Raw genomic sequence first — 21810 nt, forward strand, 5'->3', positions numbered from 1 at the left:
AAAACCTCCTGGCTGGATGACAGTTTTGTAGGAAAAGTTTTGAAATTGTTAAACAGAATGAACACATCAGAAACAAACTTCTTGCACTGAAGGCCCACTATGCATTGTGAATTAATTAAACTTTCCCCACACTGGATCTGTTGATGACCGTATGCATGTGTGTAATAACCCACGAATACCAATCAAATATTATAAAGTTAGCAAGTTTCCCAATGAAAGTATATAAATGATTGCTTGTTATAGTTTACTGCAGATTTGCACTTTTCAGCAATGTTGGTAGCGAACGCCAAGCGTCTTGTAGCCAGTCCCAGCGTGTTTAATCGGCAGCTGCGGTAAACACACTAGATATATGGTGGAACTATTGGTTGGCAAGTTACATTAAAGACTCTGGATATCATTTAATTTTACACAAAAAATCATGTTAACAGAGCCCCAAAATGGTTGAGTATCTAAATAAAGCTAGCAATAAAATACATAGATAGAAATAGAACAGTTAACCCCCACCCCCTGTATAATACAAACAAAAGCTAAGTTAAGCTCTTTTCAATTACACTGGAAAAAATCTGGACAGGAGCAGGAGGCTTATAGGGACAGGTAGAGTCAGTTTTCTTCCCGTGTCAATCCTCCACCATCCATCACCCCGTAATGCTGAAGAATTACGTAATGTTGCTCCGCCCCTTTGATTTAGTCAGTCTGTTAAGGCTATTTAAGAACTGAAATGCATTGAGAATTGTTTTTCATCGTGGAGAACCACTTTAGACTTTGTATGCTTTTGTCTGTATTTTGCTATTGATTTTGGTTAGGTAGAAAAGTATGTATGTCTATAGTAATACAAAGAGTGGAGACTGACATACTCACCAAAGATAACTGCTGTTTCTGGAAGAGGTAGTATATGGAAAGCGCAGGCGCTGAGAGCAATTCCGAACAAGCTGACTCCTTTGATACAGTCACAGTTGTTTGCAACTTTGAATCACAAATGGAAGAATAATCTGCCTAAATAAAACAAATACTGTATTTAATGCATTGACGTCTATAACTGTAAGGTTACTGCATATTATACTAGAACAGGTTAGTGTGTTTTACCTCTATGTATACTGGAAGGATACTGTAAATCATGATGTATTCTTGCATAGAACAGCTATTAAGGAATACAGATGTCCTTTTCCTTTACTCACAGTTGTGCCATCTCTCTTACAGGCATTACCTCTTCAATGCCATTGGCTGGGTTACTCACCAGACTGGCTTCAAGCATGGATGGCATTTGGTCTAGTCCCTAATCTTCAAATGACCCCTTGGACCAGTATATTAACAGTAGTTCCATATTTGCATAATATATTGATAATATGAGACCTGTTTAGGGATCTTTCACTGACATCTAATCAAGCTGCATGAATGGAGACACTGCTTCAAAGCCATGATTATAAGAATGATATAAAATTAAAGATTAGACAAACTACTTGCATCCACACAATGAATAAGTGTAAATACAGAAAATAATTTCATATAGCATGCGACTCACAAGGTGTGCATGCTGGGGCTGCTCTTTCGGTTGGACTACTACAGTCCCCCTCGTGCTGCATCACCAGTTCATATCAGGACATACTGTATATTTACAAACCAGCTATCAGCAAACAAAGTTAACAAGCTGAATAGTCAGTTTGCATAATGGATGTAAATCTCTCATCCATCAGGATTATTACCGCTTTCATATATTAGGATTACCATCCTTGAATTGCAAAAGCACCAAATTAACTTGCAGGATTATACAATAGATCACAACCTATTCTATAACTGTACCTTCAAACTGTTAGTGAGGCAGAACTCCTTGACCGTCATCACCAGGGGAGCCAACATATTAGCTTTTGCCTCTGATACTCCGTCTATTTTTTTCAGATTTTCAACTGAAGTTGGCCTGTAGATGTAATCGTTTCAAGTTAGAAAATAATTCACCATTCAAGCATCTCTTGAAGGTAAATGTACCAAGCTGAGAGTTTCTGGCGGGTTTGAAGAGTGGATATGTTGCCTATGGCAACCTATCTGATTGTAGTTATCATTTATTTAGTACATTCCACAGAATGATCGTTAGAATCTGATTGGTTGCTATAGGCAACATCTCCACTTTTCAAATTTGCCAGAAAACTCGCAGTTTAAAACATTTACCCCCTGGTATTTGGAGGAAACTATATTGCTTTGTTTACACAAAGGTCTGTAATAGTCTTAAGAATTCAGCACGTTTCAGTGGTAATTTAGCCTGGGAGTAAAAAGGAACACGTTTTTTTTTTAATTGAAGTCAACATGGACAAGTACTTTAAATATCCCACTGTAAATAGCTCAAAAGTTATCTGTCAGGGTACAAGAACAAGAAAATTATACAGTGATAAGATCTCTAGACTAACAGTGTGTTATGTCTGGACATTTAGAACGTAAATTCAGAAAAATTAGAGCTTAAAGGTTTAGTTAAAAGAAGTTATTTGTTTTCAATGTACTATTATCTGCTCTAAATGCTACTGTATATTTTGTTGCGTAATATCCTGCTCTGTGATATCATATACCTTGCATTGGTTATGGCCTGCGATACTATACTCTCCTATGTGTCAGCTATGTAACGATATGCTCTATAATAGCAAAGTAAATGAAGCAGACTACATGAATATTGTAATTTAGATAAATGATTCCTTTGTCCCAAGGGGTCCTCACACTCTCCTCTGTCATGGTTTCAATCCCCTTCTAAACCATATTAAGTGAAAATATAATCTGTCTGCACACCAATGATTGTATGTAAATTCATGTTGCTTATTATTGACTTCTACACTAATTTTGTACCAAAAACAAAAAACATTCAAAAACAAAGCTGATGACTTTACTTATCAAAAAGAGAAAATAGTTACTATACCTCATTTTAGCCATGTCAACGAGCACTTTATTGGTGGTTAAAACAGCAGGGGGAATATCCTTCTCGCTGGCTATTTTCTGCCTAGCTGCCACCAGCATGCCATACAGTGTAGTCTGCGGAAAACACTCACCAGTTACTCTATTATATGCTAGAGAGCTCAGTGTTGGTATGGCAGAATATACAGAAAGAAGGGAATTTCAAAACATAGATTACATCACTACTTTTCATTTGTACTAAAAAGAGGATTTTTACTCACCGTAAAATCAATTTCTCTTACTACACTGGGGGACACTGCGTTACATTGGGGGTACAGTAGGTGGGACTGGAGTTTGGCACTTATAAACTTGTTTGTTTCCCTGACACCTCCCCCACTATGCCCCTCCTCTGTAGCTGACTTCAGTTTTGTATAACAAAGCCAGGAAGAGAGAAAAAGCAATTCAGAAAGCAACACCAAAGACAGCACTACTTTCAGAGCAAGGGAGGGCGCGCAGTGTCCCCCAGTGTAGTAAGAGAAATTGATTTTATGGTGAGTAAAAATCCTCTTTTCTCTATCCTACCACTGGGGGACACTGCGTTACCTTGGGGAGCTACCAAAGCTGTGTCCAAGGGCGGGAATGCTCTGGAACGGCTGTGCGCAATGTTTTGTGTTCAAAACCCTGCATTTGTGAATGCAAAGGCATGCAACAAAGAAACAATATGCAGCAGAATCAGACGCTGCCACTCTGTACAACTGCGCCATTGAATGACGCTTTTGTGGCGTACAAAAAGCTGCAACCCTCCTGGAAAGTGCACTGTAAAAGTCACTGGAACCAGCAGAGGGGTACAGACAGAATGTTGGTCGTGATGCAGTGGCAAGAGACCACCTAGACCCTGTCCCCCCTACGCTCTTTAGTGTTAGAGAGGCTAAATGGGCACTAAATTCCTAACAGGAACTGTGCGAACAAGAGCACAAACTATCTCCCGTCGGAGAAACGTTACACAAAAAGAAGAGGCACAAGAATGATGAACTACTATCTCTGTGTCAGTGGAATGCAGGCACTAATTGTCATAACCAATAATGTCTCATACAACGCGCCACTAAGTTTCTGGTAAAGAAAATGAGGAAGAGCCATACACACTCTCGCCCCAGATCCCCTACGAGATGTGACATCCAAGAGAACAGCCTGCATTGAGCTAACAACTCAATCCACTCAATGATATCCAAAGGATCCCCATATACACTGATGCAACAGCTTAAGCCACTCAGCGATATCTAAGGGAGCACTGATACAGTGCTTAAACCGTTCAGAAATAAACAAAGGAGCACTCATTTCATGAGCTAACAACATAAGCCCGACATATATACCAGGAAGCACTCATACCACGAGCGAACAGCTTAACTAATTCAGAGAGTCACCAGAGGCCAAAGCAAGCCTCCTGATGACGAGAACTAGACTCCCTGGAAATCTACAACCAAAGGAGGGCTGAGCATAAAGAAACCGCTTAAGCAAAACAACCTTCCGCTGAGCTAGACAGAGAGCCACGAAAGCTGCACGCTGAAAGAAGAAGGGCGTAAACCCAATAAAAGCCAGCTGGTAAAGAAAACTCTTTTAAAGATTTCTGAATGGGACGTGTGGAATTCTAGGAATTTACACCAATCGAATATAGTTTCTAGCCCAAAGAAAACAGCCGAGGAAGAATCTCTAGGGCTGAATCAATCATCTCCCTGCAAGGATTCTCTAGCCAAAAGGGTTAGCCATCCGACGCCACAGCATCAAACCAGATGATGAAAACAAAAAGAGCCGAACTACAAGATGAGGCCGCTCTGGAACGGGAAAAGAGGGACGACAACACAAGTCCCCTAAAACAGTAGAACACTGCTTTGCGAGACATACGGCGGCCCACCAGACTAGCTGGGATGTGCCCCACCAGACTAGCTGGGATGCGCCCCCTCCTAGAAACTCTTGAACCCCCACGAGGAAATTGGAGCTGTGAATCACCTCCTAAGTTATAGGGAGACCCGACTTGGCTATGGACAAATACACCCGAGGGTCATTAGATTGAGAGCCGATAGAGAAAACAAGTTAACCTGTGAAAAGAACCTGGGCACCCTCTCAGAGAGCCCTATGATCTAACCAGGAGAGCACAAAGGTATTACCCTGAGGTGACCCACTCTACCAGTTAAAGAATTGATTGCTAAGGCATTCGGCCCTCAATAATAATAATAATAATAATAATAATAATAATAATAAGTTGGTCTAGCTTGGCCCCTAGTATGGCACAAGGAACACCCCTCCGACCATACACAGGTCGACCCGTAACCTGCATAAGGATACGGGAATTGCATAAGTGCTACAAATATGCAGCAGCACTGCATTTTAAGACCGAATTTCTACAGGTTTTCTGACCCTCTGTCCAAGAAGAACAACTGACTCACTAATAAAAACAATGTGACTAAGCACCACCCGAAAGGTAAATTAGTGAATCAGGGCAGAGGGGTGCTATGCACGTCCAAAGCCATGAAAGCAGCCTTCCTTGATGAGAATCTCCCTGTTGAGACATGGGAGATGTTACGAACAAGGAGAGCCAAAGATACAAGTAGAAACTTGGTATCCTATTTTGCAAAACAGAAACTCCTGTTACTGAAAGGAAATTCTGCCAGGAGCATTTTGGAACTGTGTAGAAAAGAGATGAGTGTGTTCTTCGGTAGGAGGCTACTGAAAACCCCAAACTAGAAGATAAGGCATAAGCAAACGCTTCTAGCGTGGTAGAATAAACGAAGAGCTGGGTAGGCTCAAAGTGATCACCTGTGAACCCAATAATGCAGCCCTGCTGCTTGCTGAGAGGCTGCAAGTATAATGTTCTGGCTGAAAACGTCTAGCTGTAAGCTAAGCGTTGGGTGTAATAAATAACTTCCACCCTCGGGAAATGTCCACAAATCTATGGATGTTTACCTGATTTCCACAGCACATAAACTATAACCACCCCTGTAAGGCTAAGCCTGACTCGGAATGTGGCACCCTGACCTCAAATCAACAGAGGGGATCAACGGATGGAACACGTAAACATCATGGCCTGGTGTCGCTGACATAAAACAAAGAAAGCACACCTACCGCCAGAAGCCTTTTGATACTCATTTGTAATAGTGCAAATTTAGAGTTCCGATATTGGAACGTAGTCCTGTAAGCATGTGGCTAACTATAGGTATCATAGCTGAATAGCTGTATGCCTACCAGCTATGATGTTGTTGGCTGAATACAAACCACCCCATTAATCCTTAATGAGAATAAAGGCTAGAGCACTTCTTCTGTCCGAGAGCCGCTAGATAAAACCTGTTACCAGCCCCTGCTCTGCGTAGGAGGACTTATTTGTCTGCTCCCGTCGGGGACAGCAGAATAAGAGAACTGAAGAGCCACAGAATTGTCACCAACAGGGATTACATCCCTTGTACTGACTCTGGAGAGTTAGGGGAGGTGAAAAAATAGCCAGTCTATTACTGTTTACCTGGTCTTTGACAAAAGACAGACACCGAGTCTAAGATATGAGGAAAAACATTTTTCCCAACTAGTGTGTCAGTAAGGCTTAGGTTGAAAATTGAAAACCAAGAATAGACTGTAGTCTTGTAACTGCGAAAACTGTGTACAGTTTAAGCTGGGATTATCCACCTTGTGAGTGTAATCAGCAAGAACATTCCTCCTGATAGTAAAACAAGATGGAAATAGACATCCTCTGGTGAAGAATGAACAACATCCTTATGCTGACTGTGGCAACAGTCCAAGATAAAATCCTCTCCATCTGTGGAAGATGGTGAACAACAGCATCTTTGTCCGGATGGTTTTATCCCTGAACAGCGTAATGCCGCTTCTGTTTTAGCGGACAGATATAAGCTGTGTGGGTGCTTAACCAGCACAGTGTAAACGTGTGTAGAAGCATGAAAAAGGGTATACTCACATACCATTTCCAACTTAAAAATCACCTTAATGTGTTCGGCCACCAGAAGCGACAGTGATTTAGACCAGACCTGTTTCTGCAAAACAGCTGACACCGAATTGGGAGCACCCTGTTTGCAGACCCTAGCCCTGCAGTCTGTGCCAAGGCATTCGGGCTAAGCTGTGGAAAAGATAATTTAAAAATTACATTTCGCACATATATAATGTCACTCCTATTTCCCAGTTGATCCATTAGAAAACATAAGGAAATGGTAGGCAAAGTAACAGGTAATAACATTGTCTAACAATTAATTTGAAGACACATATACACACACACATATATATATATATATATATATATATATATATATATATATATATATATATATATATATATATATACATATATATACATACACACACACACATTTTTTGAGTATGCCAACCAGCAAGTATTCTACTTCTGGAAGACTCACCTATTGTAACCTGATACAACAGCAAGAAAAAAAGACACAGAATAAATCTGTTCTATCTTTTAAACAGGTAATATATATGTGTGCTATTAGGGTTTACGCACACATATACACAATACAATACAGACCAACCAGCCTACCACGGGATAACACTGTATATTATTTTTTGCCACATAAATAATGTAGAGCATATAAAACAGCGTGTTTATTACCCCTCAGGTAATTCCTCAGACATACCGCATATTCGGAAAACTGTATAAAAGTTAACCACAATACATGGGAACACAGGCTATACGTAGCAAAAGGGATTGTATATATACGGAACTCCTTTTCCCAGACTTATGGAAAAAGTCCATCCACAGTCACCATATGGAATATTATACAGATATGTATTCCCATATTAATGTACATCTGCCCAAAAAGCAAAATATGTCACAGGAGGATAGGAAACTACCATATTGTCTAATAGGTAATCCTATAATATAAACAGCAGTCATAGGGTCCTGAAATAAAGGTCCTGACAGTGTGGCAAACAGACTGACAATCGTTTAAAAACGATACTACATTACCCAGTGAAGAGAGGCAGAGTCTGGAACAGCATGCACTTGATGTGTGTGCTCCGGATCCAAGATGGCTGCCGTTCGCGCCATTAGAGAGAGAGATGGAGGTGTACTCCCCTCTCCTAACATGTCCGCCTCTGCTCACCGCCGCTCAGCCTATATATATATATAATATGGCTGCAGCTGCTGGAAGTGAGAACCGCCGCGCTGCCATGCCCAGGGTGCGTGCGGTCTCACTGACTTCATCGCCTCTACAGAGCGCGATGCTTGTCCTTCTCCCCCGCTGCTGCTCCTTGTCTAGGGGCGGAGGAGGGGGAAGGAGGCTGCCGGCAAGTCTGCGGGCGGGGAGGAGAGGCAGAGACACCCTCACTCCCGCCCGCCTGTTTAAACGTGGCCGTCTATAAGGCCGTTAATAAACATATATGTGCCCCACATAAATCTGCCTTTAAAGGCATACTTTAAAATAAACAATGGCCCCAGGTGCGAGGGAAGCGTGCTGCCTACCTGCGCTGGAACTCAAGAGTGAAGAAATCCCCGAGACTATTCACTCCTCTAGGTCTTGGCATGGAGTCCAGCGCTGCACCTGAAAAGGAACAAAAATAAAAACAGGAAACCTACTGCTAAACTAAGTATAGGCAGGAGCCTATACAAAAGTGACCTTTCTCCAGAAGGTACTTACAACAACTGAAGTCAGCTACAGAGGAGGAGCATAGTGGGGGAGGAGTCAGGGAAACAAACAAGTTTATAAGTGCCTAACTCCAGTCCCACCTACTATACCCCAAGGTAATGCAGTGTCCTCCAGTGGTAGGATAGAGAAAATGAAATTGCAAGAAAAGTTTTTGAGATATTAACTCCACTGAATTACTAGTGAGAACGGCTATATAAACCTATTTATTGTTTGTTTTGACTGCTGAACTGTTGTTCGTTTTATATATATATTTTAAGTGTTTACAGGGTACAAAGATTGGGATGCTGCCAACAGATGAAGTTACAAGTTATACAGTACCAGGAAACAGTGTGATATCAATCCGTTTACAAAGTTTATTTAGAATTGTAACGATTTAAAGACAGACCACAAAAAATATGCAATACATAACTTGTGTGGTTCTTGTTGTTTGCTTTCTAAAGTAGCTTGACAAATAGCAATCTCTAGGTGTTGCAAAAGGAATGGGGAAATGTGGTAAGCATGGGGAGATGGGTTGGTTGGGTTAGGAAGGGGGTGTTGTGAGACAGGTGGGTGGAGTCAGACACTGGAGCAAGGCATATTGAACTCGTTTATGCTCTGCCCAGAATTGGAGTGCCGTGGAAAGTTACCGCTGGGTCCCAAATTGTGTGGGTTTTCGGTAGCCTAGTGCTATATTGTAATATCTGCTAAACTGTTTTGTCATTGCTTGGATGCAGTATGCTTTTATTACCAAGTGCTCAATCTGAAACACAGAAATTCATCTTGCTCCAAAGGACAGCTCAAACCAAAACAAAGTTACGTTACAGAAGGAGATCAATCAGTTAAAGAATAATATTGAATAATGCACACCTAGGGTCCTACTTCTCAATGTGGCAGTTTCTCCAAAATCTATAATGGTCCAGAAGCGTTCTCCTCACTTCTTCTGCCACTTGTCAGTATTAAGAGAGTAGCGGTGTTGTCAAAGTCAATATGATGTTCATGGAGGATTGGCATTTACAACTTACTATTTGCTTGATGAAAAGCCTGTTTCAGTAAGTACATGGAGAGTATCACTGGACTTTTACAGACAGTGGGAACCCTCAAACTGGAAAGAACGCATGACACCAGGCAAATATATTGTTTAGCATACTGAACTTCACTCAATAGTGAATTTTCAGTTTTAGTACATATTTTCTCAGTTTTTTAATGTTATGTGTCATTTGACAAGGGCAGATGTGCAAATCGCATTCAGCCTGTTGGAGTAACTACTACTACAACTCTTCTGAAGTCACAATTACTGTAACATGCATACAGTATAATTTGTGTAAATAATCATGCTCTTTGCTGTCTGGAAAAAAGAAAACATCACAGTTATTGGTATAGTTCATTACTGACCTGCAGCTCTATATCTCTTTTGGACATGGTGGGCTCTGGCGGTTTGTATGGAGACTGCTTAATCAAACTGCATCCAAAAAAAACACCACCGCGATATAAGAAAACAATATAAAATACAATGCTAGTGATATGCTGTAAACAAACCTGTATAAAAACATCAACAGTAGTGTACTAACAAATAAACTGCCACTCACTTGAAATTAACTACACAGCCCACTCTTTATACTACCTTAACAAGGTAAGAGGCGCTCAAATTCTCAGAATAATATATAAACAAACTTGATTAGAGAAAAGAGGACTTTTATACTTCCGATAAATCCCTTTCTATGATTCCATCTGGGAAACATTGCTACCATGGGGTTGTAGTTGGGGAGTGTGCAAAAGTAGCCACCTTAAGGGAGGGACCGCCCTGGATGCCCAGCTCGTAGCATGCTACGGCCAAAGCTAGCATCTGAGGATGCAAACCCAGTTTAACTGATAAAATTTGGTGAATGTGTGAACCGAGGACCACATGGCCGTCCAGCATAGCTGATCAGCGAATGCCCCATTGTGCGTAGCCCAGGAAGCCCCAACAGACCTGGAGGAGTGTGCCGTAATGTGGGTAGACACAGTCTGGTTAGCGTTAAGATACGCTTATTTTATTGTAAATGTAAGCCATCTAGCAATGGTTTGCTTGGAAGCTGGATAGCCTCTTCTTTGGGAATCAGGACAAATAGAGAATCTGTACGTCGGATACCCACATCCAAATTTTCTAAAGCGGAACCTGCGGAAGAGGTTTGGAACACTGGAACCACTCTTTCCTGATTGATGTGAAACCCGAAAACTACTTTTGGTTGAACGGAAGGGACAGTCCGAAGCACCGCCCTATCATGGAAGATCAGGAAAAGTTCCTTGCAGGATAGAGCCCCAAGCTCTGACACTCGTCTAGCCGACGTTATGGCCAGCAGGAATGCCACCTTTAATGTCAGGAATCTAAGGTCCTCTGACTGTAAGGGTTCAAAGGGGGCTTCCTTTAGCAGAGAAAGTACCAAATTCCGATCCCAGGGTGCTGTGGTATGGACAAAGGGAGGTTGAATGTGCAGGACCCCTGCAAAAAGGTATGGACGTCCGGAAAGTCTGCCAGACGCCTCTGGAAGAAGATGCAAAGGGGCTGAGAATTGGACCTTTAAGTATCCCAGGTGGAGCCTTGCATCAAGACCCCCTTGAAGAAACCCCAGCAGCCAGAGTAAATGAAATTCACTCGTATGGTGTGCCCGATCCTCACACCATTTAATGTAGATGAGTCAGATTCTATGGTAAATGCGAGCTGTGACTGACTTTCTAGCCTGTAACAGGGTATTTACCACACTGGAGAAAAAACCTTTGGACCGTCAGAGGCTGCTTTAACAGCCATGCCGTCAAAGTCAGCTGAGGCACGTCCTGATGCTGAAATGGACCCTGCAGAAGAAGGTCGTTGCAAAGAGGCAGACAAAGTCCTTATCCTACTGCCATGAAAAGGACATCTGCATACCATACCCTGCATGGCCAATCGAGAGCTACCAGTATGACTGGAAGCCCTCCCTGCTTGACCCGCTGGAGGATTCTGGGAAGCATTGGGATGGAAATAAAGAGATACCCCAACTGAAAATCTCAGTGCATTGTCATTATGTCCACTGCCACCGCCAGCAGGTTCCTTGCTCTTGAGTAGAACCTGGGAACCTGCTGGTTGTGTCTGGACGCCATAAGATCCAGATCCAGGCCCCACTTTCGGACCAGGAACTGAAATACCTCAGGATGGAGAGGCCATTCCCTTGGTATTGCTGTGTGATGAATTAAGAAGTCCGCTTCCCTATTTAGAATTCCTGGAAAGAATACGCTTGACAGAGATGGGACAAACTGTTCTGTCCAAACAAATTTCTGGGCTGATAAGCACATTGCTCTTGGACTCTTTGTCCAATCCTGTATACATTGTAGTGACGTTTATAGTATTTATACTCCTTATATGTTCATTGTTTAGTGTCATTGATTTACATTTTCAGTGAAAATATTAAAGGGCTGATCAAATTAATTACTCAGCAACTGTCACTCTAATTCTATATTAACTATACAGAAACTTTAAACCATTGGCTTTAATTTGTGTCAATCAAATCAAATTATGCTTATTGGTGGACATTAGTTTAAATAGTCAGCCCTAACATACGGGTTGCCTCCTAGTAGAAGCAATTAGCAAAACGTACGCCAGGTTTAGGTTTTAGAAGGAGTCTGTGTGTCAGGCTAAACAGGGAGTTCATCGTGTAGCTGGCAATAATAGCTTGTATGAATGCTTTTTGATAATTAGACGTGAATTCTATCTAATTGGATAGTACCTCTACACAAACCTATTTATAGACAATCATAGAAGCTACAATTAGAAACTGAAATAGAAATACCATTATCCAAATTCTATAGCTCTCTTTTTATTAATAACTGAATAAGTTTTCAGGGTATATGTCCTAAAGTCAGATACCTCACGAAATTTGTGATCATACAATAATATTTAAAATAAGAATCATATGTAAGATATACGACAAATCTCTATTACTCAAGAGCAATAAACAAACTAGCCCTTTCTGTTTCTACTTTAGAGACAGTATCGGAACTGCAACTTGCATAATTAGGTTACCACCTGTGATGAACGCTACGTATATATGTTCAGAATATCTCAAAACCACTGAAGTATTTTCATATCAATTCAACGTGATATTTCCCTAGAATCCTTTTTATATTATCACACTTTAAGTACGAAGTTCTTCCGCGCTAAAAACTGTATATACACACACGAAGAACATCATTAATCTGAGATCTCTATTCAGCGCTCATCTAATAGTTAATTAACGCTTTGAATGAAGTTTACAAAATGGAATAATGATTGAATATAACATACTCTACAGAGGATAATCTGACTGTAGCCGCAAAACAGTAGTGCGTATATCAATTGACTGTTAGCGGGAGAAATATCTAGCATAATTTATGCAACCAATAATTATCAGGTGTTTGTCAACATCGGGATCCATTACCAGTGTCTACTGATTAAAGCATTAAACCGAGGCGCATATATATATATATATGTGTGTTACGGTGAAACACCGAAATTGGAGAATGTCGACTTTCACCAGTGAATGTCAACATTCACATAGTCGCTTGGTGTATGTCCGAAATATTTGTTAAATATCCTTATTTCTGACTTACACCGGTGAATGTCGACATTCACCATGCACTAATGGTGAATGTTGAACATGTTCGAGATTCATATTTCTTTCTCCGTAGTTCAGTCGCAATTGTCTTCTCGTTTACTCGCAATTAATGCATTTAACTTTTCAAGAAAAAGATCACAATCCACTCCAGTATCCATTCTGTATAAATTAGGGTATCGGAATCACTCATTCCACCAGAACACGGGATTTGACAGGAAACAACCTGTCGCCTATATGTCGGCTCCTCCCTTTTCGTCCTTCACCAGAGCATGTCTGTGATTGTCGACATACACCAGTGAGGGTCCGAATGTACAAGAATGTAATGAAATATTCGATCTTTCACCGACGTATTTGGTGTTTGTTGACATTCACTGGTGAAAGTCGACATTCTCCAATTTCGGTCTTTCACGGTAACATATATATATATATATATATATATATATATATATATATATATATATATATATATATATATATATACATACATACACACACATACACAACTGCACCCGTTTACTGTGGACAGACTTTATGAAAAAAAACATACTTAACGTATATTACCTCCATACAATAAACGCATGTGTCCTATTATCCCTATAAGGGGGATAATATCGGGATCATAACGGATATTGATAACCTGATGTTTGGGGTGGATATCATTAACACACTCTAAGATCGCTGGAATTTGCTAATGCAAACTCATTATTATAACGTTTTTCATTCACTCTTTTCATTTATTCATCTCATTAGCGCTGGGAATTTAACTGACATCCATCATCATTCGAAGGCATATGAATAAAAATAACACTCGAGAACCTTACTGGCATATATATGACTAACTAATGCACAAATTATGTTCATCTAATGAGAACTAAAATACTTCAACTAAGTTTGAATTAAAAGATCGAATCATTGAAAATACATGTATGAAGTCGAAATCAGTAGTATGAATTATTGAACTTTTATTGGACTTTACATCTGAAAATAACATAGATTGTAATAATTTTGGATAGAAAGACATATACTCGATCTTACTATCACCATACTCCCGTAGTATATTACTAATAAGATTATTCTGTACAAATTAACCTGTCCCAGAAATTTTTATATTTCGCTTTTTATTAACTATTTTTAATGTATACCAATAAAACTTTTAGTTTTTATGCGTGATGTCCATTTATTATCCACCTTTAGCAATCTCTGTAGTGTCGGTTATCCCGAGAGTCTGGCATGGCGCCTGCTGGCAGATGAGGACCTTCCTCTATTAGGGGTGAACTCTGAATACAGAAGAGCTACCTCTGCCTGTCTGATCTCTAAAGGTGGATGGAGCCTCCCCGAAAGGGCTAGCAAAAGGAGCTAAACCTCGGGGTACAAGGTTTTAGCACATTATCAGGAAGGAAGGTGCTCTTCCCACCCGTAGCCTGGCCGATAATTTTATCTAACTCCGGTCCAAAAAGTACCGAGCCAGAATAAGGAAGGGCATTCAATGCTCTTTTGGATTCCACATGCGCTTCCCAGGACCGAAGCCAGAGAGATCTTCTAGCCGCCACCGCAGAAGCAGACATTGAAGATGACATAGATGCCGGATTCTATGCTGCCTCATACAGATACCCGGACTCCTCCTTCAGGTGTAAAGCCAGGGGAAGATTCTGCTAGACGGTTAGCTCAAGTTTCCATAGCCCTAGCAACCCATGCAGATGACAGCATGTGTCTAAAGGAAGCTCCAGTTACTCCATACATGGATTTCAAAAATCCTTCTACTTCCCGATCAGTGGCATCATAAAGACTGGCAGTGCCCAGAACTGGAAATGTAGTGTGGCGTGCCAGTCATGTCACAATTTTTTTTTTTATTGTTTGTTTTTATAGGCTTCTGGGAATTTGAGCACCTATAACCTTGTACTTATTTGTGGAATTTCTTTTATGTAGGTGGTTACAGAGCTGCTATTATGAGGCAGACACTTTCTCTAGCATATTTTGAAAAATGTATTAATTTGTCTAGCACTTATCTCTTACTTTAGATATATACATTTCCACACACACTGTGAATTAATGTATACATTCCACTAGTTTTGTATTGTAACTTGCTTACCAGACTAGTTCCAAGGACAATTTTGACTTGGGCTCTAAGCTGTACTAAATAAATAAATTTATTGCATAGAATGTAATAAGGAATATCATGTCTATTCTAATTATTTCATGGCCTATGTGAAAAAAATACCTGATTTTGGAGACTTCTGAAGTGTTAGGAAGCTCATCAGCATCTTGATATGAAAACTTGTCTCTTAATTTCTAGAAATGTAAGAAAAATAACAGTACTTTTAGACTCAGAAATTGCCACTATGTGCAGAATACTAATATAAAAGCAAAAAAGAAACCTGGATGTCAGTCGTAGTTTTACTGGATTCTGCACTTGATGTCTTCTCTCTAACCATAGAGGTACGAGGCCGCAAACTACTAAAAAAAAAAAAAAAAAAAGATAAGGAAAAAAAAGAATTCCATTACAGACAAGATTGTCAAAAACATAATTTTCTGAAAGACTAGGACAATAAAGTTGAAGCATCAGGAGCTTTTGAGAAAGCAAACTAAAGATTTTTTTAAAAAACAATTTTCTTAATGCAAAAGCGTAAGCTAGAAATATTTGTCTTTCTGGTTGTTCCAACAGTGCTTAAAATAACAAATTTTGTCTTTTGAAGTGCACACAACTCACAATAATATAAAATATTTATGTTAGTTTATGAAAGGGATATGAGAGGTACAATTTACATGCCTGCAGAATGGCCAACGCCCCTGAATATTATTATTTAAATCACTTCAATTTTTGACCCACTTATGAACCACCTCCAATGTTGGGATGTTTTCCCCTTAGATTCTCTGTATTATCAAGACAGCACTGCATGGAGAATTCTGAAGAGGGGATAGGTTCAACTGTAGTGGATGATTTCATTCTCTGTTGTTTTCCATGCATGGCCAACTGGAGAATGCAAAGGTCTGGGACACCATGCTAGATTTCCAACATTTTGCTTATCCTGGAAAGACTTGTATGTAAGAACTTTCCATTGGAATGATCCAGGGATATAATACATGATCTTTATAAATTAAATATAATTAGTTTTTGCAGATAAGTAATAAAGATAGATTTCCAAATCTGGAAATTATTTAATAGTTAACATTCTTCGGTCTTCCCCGTTACATAACAATGACATGCAGCACTATTACCTAGTGCTGGGGATTAATAATTGATGGTATTTAAAAAGAAATTAGGCTTACAAATTTAGGAGACATTTTGAAATTACACTAAACAGGATTCCCACCCTACCCCCTTACCTCTATTGCAAACATTCGAAATGACCTGAAGTTGCAACAAGCCATACTACTTATTCGAAGGCAGCGACTGCCGTTCACAATGTAGGAGGACTGAGCACGATCCAATAGACGGATTGGCAAGTGTGCTATGTAAACAGCAGCTGTTGCATTAGGATAAGCTGTGTGGTCATCTATTTACATGAGGAGGCAGCAGAACATAAAGAGGGGTAGTTGTGTCCTTTAAGAAAACACACACAGGCAATACAATTGTTTTTCAATAATAAAATAGCTTAAATAAGTAGCCTGTCTGATATTTTTATAGAAAAGTTTCTCAATACCAGTAACCTATCATTTTATGATGGACTAGAGTCAGCAAGTCTCTCCATTTCTGAGCATTCATCTTAAGTTAGAATAAATAAAAAGGAAAGGATCTACATACCAACTGAGCCACATTGCCGGAGTTGGGAAGATCTTAAAACTAGTTTCTATATAGTACAAGCAAGAACTAAGAATTACATTTAAACATAAAAATAAAATATTTGTTCTGCGTTCATCTCAAAATAACTTTTTACTGAAGGGGTCCCTTGAACAGTTACCTTGAAAGAGTATGTTTTTGTGCACACAACTCTTCATTTGGTTGCAACAGCAGGGATGGACATGTTTTATTCATGGCATTGCTAACCCAGTTTTTGCCCTATAAAGGAAAATGCACATTTTATCAACAACAATTTGAATGGTTTTACATAATGACAAATCGCTATTACGAAATCTCTAACAACAATAACAAGTATTTTTTTTTTTAATTCTCTAGTGAACTACAATATTGAGACAAGCTCTTGGTGGCCACATTGTAAAATTAATTTGCTTTTTGCCTTTTTTTTTTTTTTTATAAAGGCAAAAAAGACAACATTTTTTGGTCAGAGACCCCATTTATTATGCCAAATGCCTGTCTGCCCCCCCCCCTTTTTTTTTTCTTCTATAAGATCACTAGGCTAATCATATTTATCAATCAGAATTTTATCAGCAGCTTTACATGTCCGTGGTCTGAGTAACACATGGTGCAACCACGCTTTGTCCAGACACAGATCTTGAAAACATTATTTTTCAGCTGAGCAGTGCTCATATGTGAACACCACAAGATGGATATGTTAAAACTGTTGATTTAATAAACAGACACAGATTCTAATCTAAAGATATAGCGAGTGCCATGATACTTCTTTCTCCCCTTTTTGAGTGTAGCATTTGTCAGACTTGCTTCATTCAAATCACTGATCTCAGGGGTGAGATTTTAGTCATCATCACATCCGTCTTCCCCTGCACGTTGCCTGTAATCACAAGTTGCTTTGATAGTTGAATATCATAGCAGTGTCTACTGTAAATATTTCATGGCTTGGGTGGAAAAAAAAAAAAAAACACCTGCCAATTGCACTTTGATTTTCTTTTGCGATGTGTTGATATTTTAACAGCCATTGAAAACCTTGTTGTGCATCTCATAATTACATCTGCTGCAAGCCAGTTAAATAGCGCCCTTGCAAAAAGCACTGTTATTGACAGCAGTGATGACTGTCTTTTTTGTAAACAACTAATGGTTGTCAGAGTTTATTACATCTCTGTGACTGTTCCTGGCAGCACTTTTAAAGAGGTTTGCTGATGCAACACTAAAACAGTGGCTTTGATTGCCACAAAACCTGCTGGTGTGGCACCTAGTAAGAGGTGGACCCATCACAAGCTGCAATCTCTTGCTTGCACCCCCCCACTACTAGATTTCGGGCAAGCTATAAGAAGATTGGAGGAATCCTTCTTACCCTGGGAACCAGCAGACTGTTTTATAAAGCAAGCTTCAGTAATCCTTCTTACTTTTCTACTGAAGGACAGACATTTTTCTAATAGTCTTGCTCTCTAATTAATTTAAGTAAACTAGCATAATAGTCTAAACAGGGGTAACAAAAATAAATGATTTGGGAAAATCAAAAAACAAACAACAACTTACCTTATTTGAAAGGCCACATGTAGTTGCAAATTTGTTTTGCCCAGAAGACTCCTGAAGATAGCCTTCAATGATTAGCTGTCGTGCCAAAGCATTCCAAAATACCGTTGTCATAACTTTCCCCTGACCGAAGAGAGGATGGAGGCGATATCTATCTGGCACCCGTTGGGAGGTCTACAATTGAATTTAAAAATTAACATTTTGATTTAAAAAATAAAAATAAAAAAAAATAAAAATAGTTCACTTCCAAGATTTTTAAATGTAACTACATTTTACTAAATTTCAAGAACACTTATGTAAAGTAAACATTAATTAATATTTACTGTATAAAGTAAATAAAATGGTAACAGAGCAGAAAATGATAATCAAATCACTTGCCATGTGCCCTACCTATAGCCTGTAGAAATTGATATCTCTTAATGTACAACTGTTAACAAAAAAAAACCCAACAGTCTAGGCTAAATACACTGAAGGTCTACATGCACTGACAGTCGAAGCAGATACTAGTACTCCTTGATGGTCTCACCATATTCATTTACTTTTAGTCTTCAGAACACCACACACACAGAGGTTGTCAGACTGATACAAACTTGCCTTATACCATTATGTATGTTTTGGGATGTTCTCGTTTATTCCCTTTACAGAGATATATTGATTTCATATTGAGAAGATGATTCTTGTCTGTTAATTGAGCAGCCCTTGGACAGACGTTACTGAACATCGATTTGGCTTTAGTGGCTTTATGACAGTGGCTTTGAGAACATGATATTTCACACTTTAGTTAGTTAAGAGCTTGATTGTGTGTTTTTAAAATCAGGCTTATTTTGCAAATGCTCATTATATAAGATAAGAACAATTCTTTATTCCAAAGAAGAACATATCCTCATACTACATAGTGAATGAATGAACCCAAACAAGCAATTTAACACAGCATGTCGTGTCCTGCACTGCACTTACAGAACCAGATGCATATGTTAAAATACACTGGACTCTAACCCCAAAATTAAATATTGCCTTGCACTCAGGGCCGGATTAACCCGAGGTCTAACTGGGCTATAGCCCAGGGGCCTCGGGCATCCAGGGGGCCCTTCAAACTCCTCAGCAGCATTATTGATCGGTCGGGGGCGGGGGCGCCCCCGGCCCGATCGATGCTGCTGAGTGCTGTCAGTGCAGTCCTCCGTCCCGGCGCGCTGTAGTCTGCTTACTGAGGATATCTCGCGAGAGTTCATGAACTCTCGCGAGATCTCCTCAGTAAGGAGCTTACAGCGCGCCGGGACGGAGGACTGCACTGACAGGTAAGTGCTTGGGGGGGTCTTTGCGGGGGGTGGGGGGCGGCGGACGGCTCACATTGGGGGCCTCGCGGGGAATGGAGGGCCCCTTAGCCCAGGGGCCTCCATTCCCTTAATCCGGCCCTGCTTGCACTCGCCTCAAAAGAAAATATCACAATAACATTTCAATTCATGTATCACACAAAGGGACCAAGAACCTTATAATTTATCTCCTAGTATTCATGGTGGTGCCATGAATAGTGTATCCAGCCATCTGTCCTATAGATTTTAAGCCTGCGAGTAGGGTTCTCTTACCTCTCTGTCTTTATGTATTACCCAGTATTGTTTTATTAATGTTTGTTCCCAATTGTAAAGCGCTACGGAATTTGCTGGCGCTATATAAATAAATGATGATGATGATCTGTCCCATGTTGTTTTCCAAACCAAATTCACAACCTTTTTGCATTTTAATATTGATCACATTTATGGGTTGACTTTGTGATTGGGCCATATCAGCTAGTACTGCACTATTGGGCCTCATTTACAGCTAGGAGAATATCCGGCTAAAGTGTGCATGTACCTGGAGAAATCATGACGCTATGCAAAGTCAAATTGTTTTTGCATGCAGGGAAAATAAAGACTGCTTTTGCATGTAGCACACAAATACGGGGCAGCTTTATTTTAACACTGTGATTTAGAGTTGGGCTATGATGCACATTCTTCCTAAACTTGTCCGCACATTTTAAATTTGCCCTTCTCCCCCACCTGCATAGCTTCATGGATTTACTACTGGCCCTAGATGGGATCCTTACTTATAAAGCTTCAGGTCTTCAACAACTAACGTCATGTATTTATTCTCTATATCTTACTTTTATTTCACCAGAAAGCGAAAAAGAGGATTTATGTACTTACGTTAAATCCGTTTCTCTGATTCCGTCTAGGGGACACTGCTTACCATGGGGTGTGAAGGGGAGCATGGGAGTTGGCACCTAGCTAGTTAATTTCTAGCATTGCTGACAGACCCCTTCCCTCCCCTCTACATACCCCCGCCTCTTCCTCCTCAGTTAATTCAAAAAGCCCCAAGGAGAAAGGTCAATCAAACAAGAGCATACAGAGGAAAGGCAGAAGGGAGGGATCGCAGTGTCCCCCAGACGGAATCAGAGAAACGGATTTAACGTAAGTACATAAATCCTCTTTTCTCTTTCATCCAGTCTGGGGGATACTGCTTACCATGGGGACGTTCTAAAGCAGCCCCCTAAGGGTGGGACCGCTCTGATAGCCCAGCATGTAGAGCACTACGGCCAATTTGAGGCGTCTAAAGACGCAAGGCATTGAATTGGTACAATCCTGTGAAAGTATGGACTAAGAACCCGGTAACTGCTCTGCATAACTGGTCCGCTGAGGTCCCATTCAGTGAAGCCCAGGGCGTCCCCACAGAACGGGGAGAATGGGCAACAATACACTCTGGTACCGGACGGTTAGTACCGACATAAGCTTGCCTTATTGTCAGAGTAAGCCACCTAGCAATAAATTGTTTAGACGCTGATCATCCATGTCCAAAACAATCAAACAAGATAATAAGAAACTGTCCTATGAATCATTGCAGTCCTTTTGACATAATTTCATAGAGCCCTGACCACATCCAAAATTTCATGTTCCCTGTTCCAGATCCCTGAGGATCCTCTGTGAACACAGGAACCACCATTCCCTGGTTTACATTAAAACCAGACACCACCCTAGGAAGAATGATGCATTGTCCCTAGGACTGCTCTATCATCCCAAAAACCAGATAAGGTTCACGACAAAGCCCCCTAGCTCAGATACCCCCTCGAGCTGAGGCAATAGTAAGAAGGAAAACCACCTTCCAAGTTAAAAACCGTAACTCTGCTGACTGTAACGGTATGTACTGAAGCTCCTGCAGCGTATAAAGGACTAAACAAGATCCCAAGATTCGTTGGTGGAACATAGGGAGGTTGTATATGAAGCACTGCCAGTAAGAAAGCCCTAACATCCAAACCATCTTGTATAAAAACAAGATAAAGACTCTGAACTGCAGGCTTTATTCCTACACCATGCACGTATGAACGTCAAAGCGGCGACAAAATTAAGCCGAACTGGCTTTCTAGCCTAGATAAGGGTATCAATTA

The 21810-nt window shown here is 40.3% G+C and overlaps 1 protein-coding gene across 2 annotated transcripts in view; it reads right to left on the minus strand.

Annotated features, from left to right (window-relative positions):
* WRN (WRN RecQ like helicase) overlaps positions 1 to 21810 on the minus strand; it is a 163136-nt gene that overhangs the window by 17319 nt on the left and 124007 nt on the right. Inside the window, exons 24-31 of one of the 2 annotated variants that reach the window (XM_075204601.1) lie at positions 18399 to 18569; positions 17005 to 17102; positions 15481 to 15556; positions 15324 to 15394; positions 9894 to 9960; positions 2894 to 3006; positions 1798 to 1912; positions 859 to 993 (exon numbers count right to left, since the gene is read on the minus strand). In XM_075204601.1, the coding sequence (XP_075060702.1) occupies positions 859 to 993; positions 1798 to 1912; positions 2894 to 3006; positions 9894 to 9960; positions 15324 to 15394; positions 15481 to 15556; positions 17005 to 17102; positions 18399 to 18569 (846 nt within the window). Of the gene's footprint in view, positions 1 to 858; positions 994 to 1797; positions 1913 to 2893; positions 3007 to 9893; positions 9961 to 15323; positions 15395 to 15480; positions 15560 to 17004; positions 17103 to 18398; positions 18570 to 21810 lie in introns of both variants that reach the window. The other variant, XM_075204600.1, reaches the window with a different exon arrangement.

The sequence above is a fragment of the Mixophyes fleayi genome, chromosome 1, assembly GCF_038048845.1.
Source record: "Mixophyes fleayi isolate aMixFle1 chromosome 1, aMixFle1.hap1, whole genome shotgun sequence".
Taxonomy (NCBI): Eukaryota; Metazoa; Chordata; class Amphibia; order Anura; family Limnodynastidae; genus Mixophyes; species Mixophyes fleayi.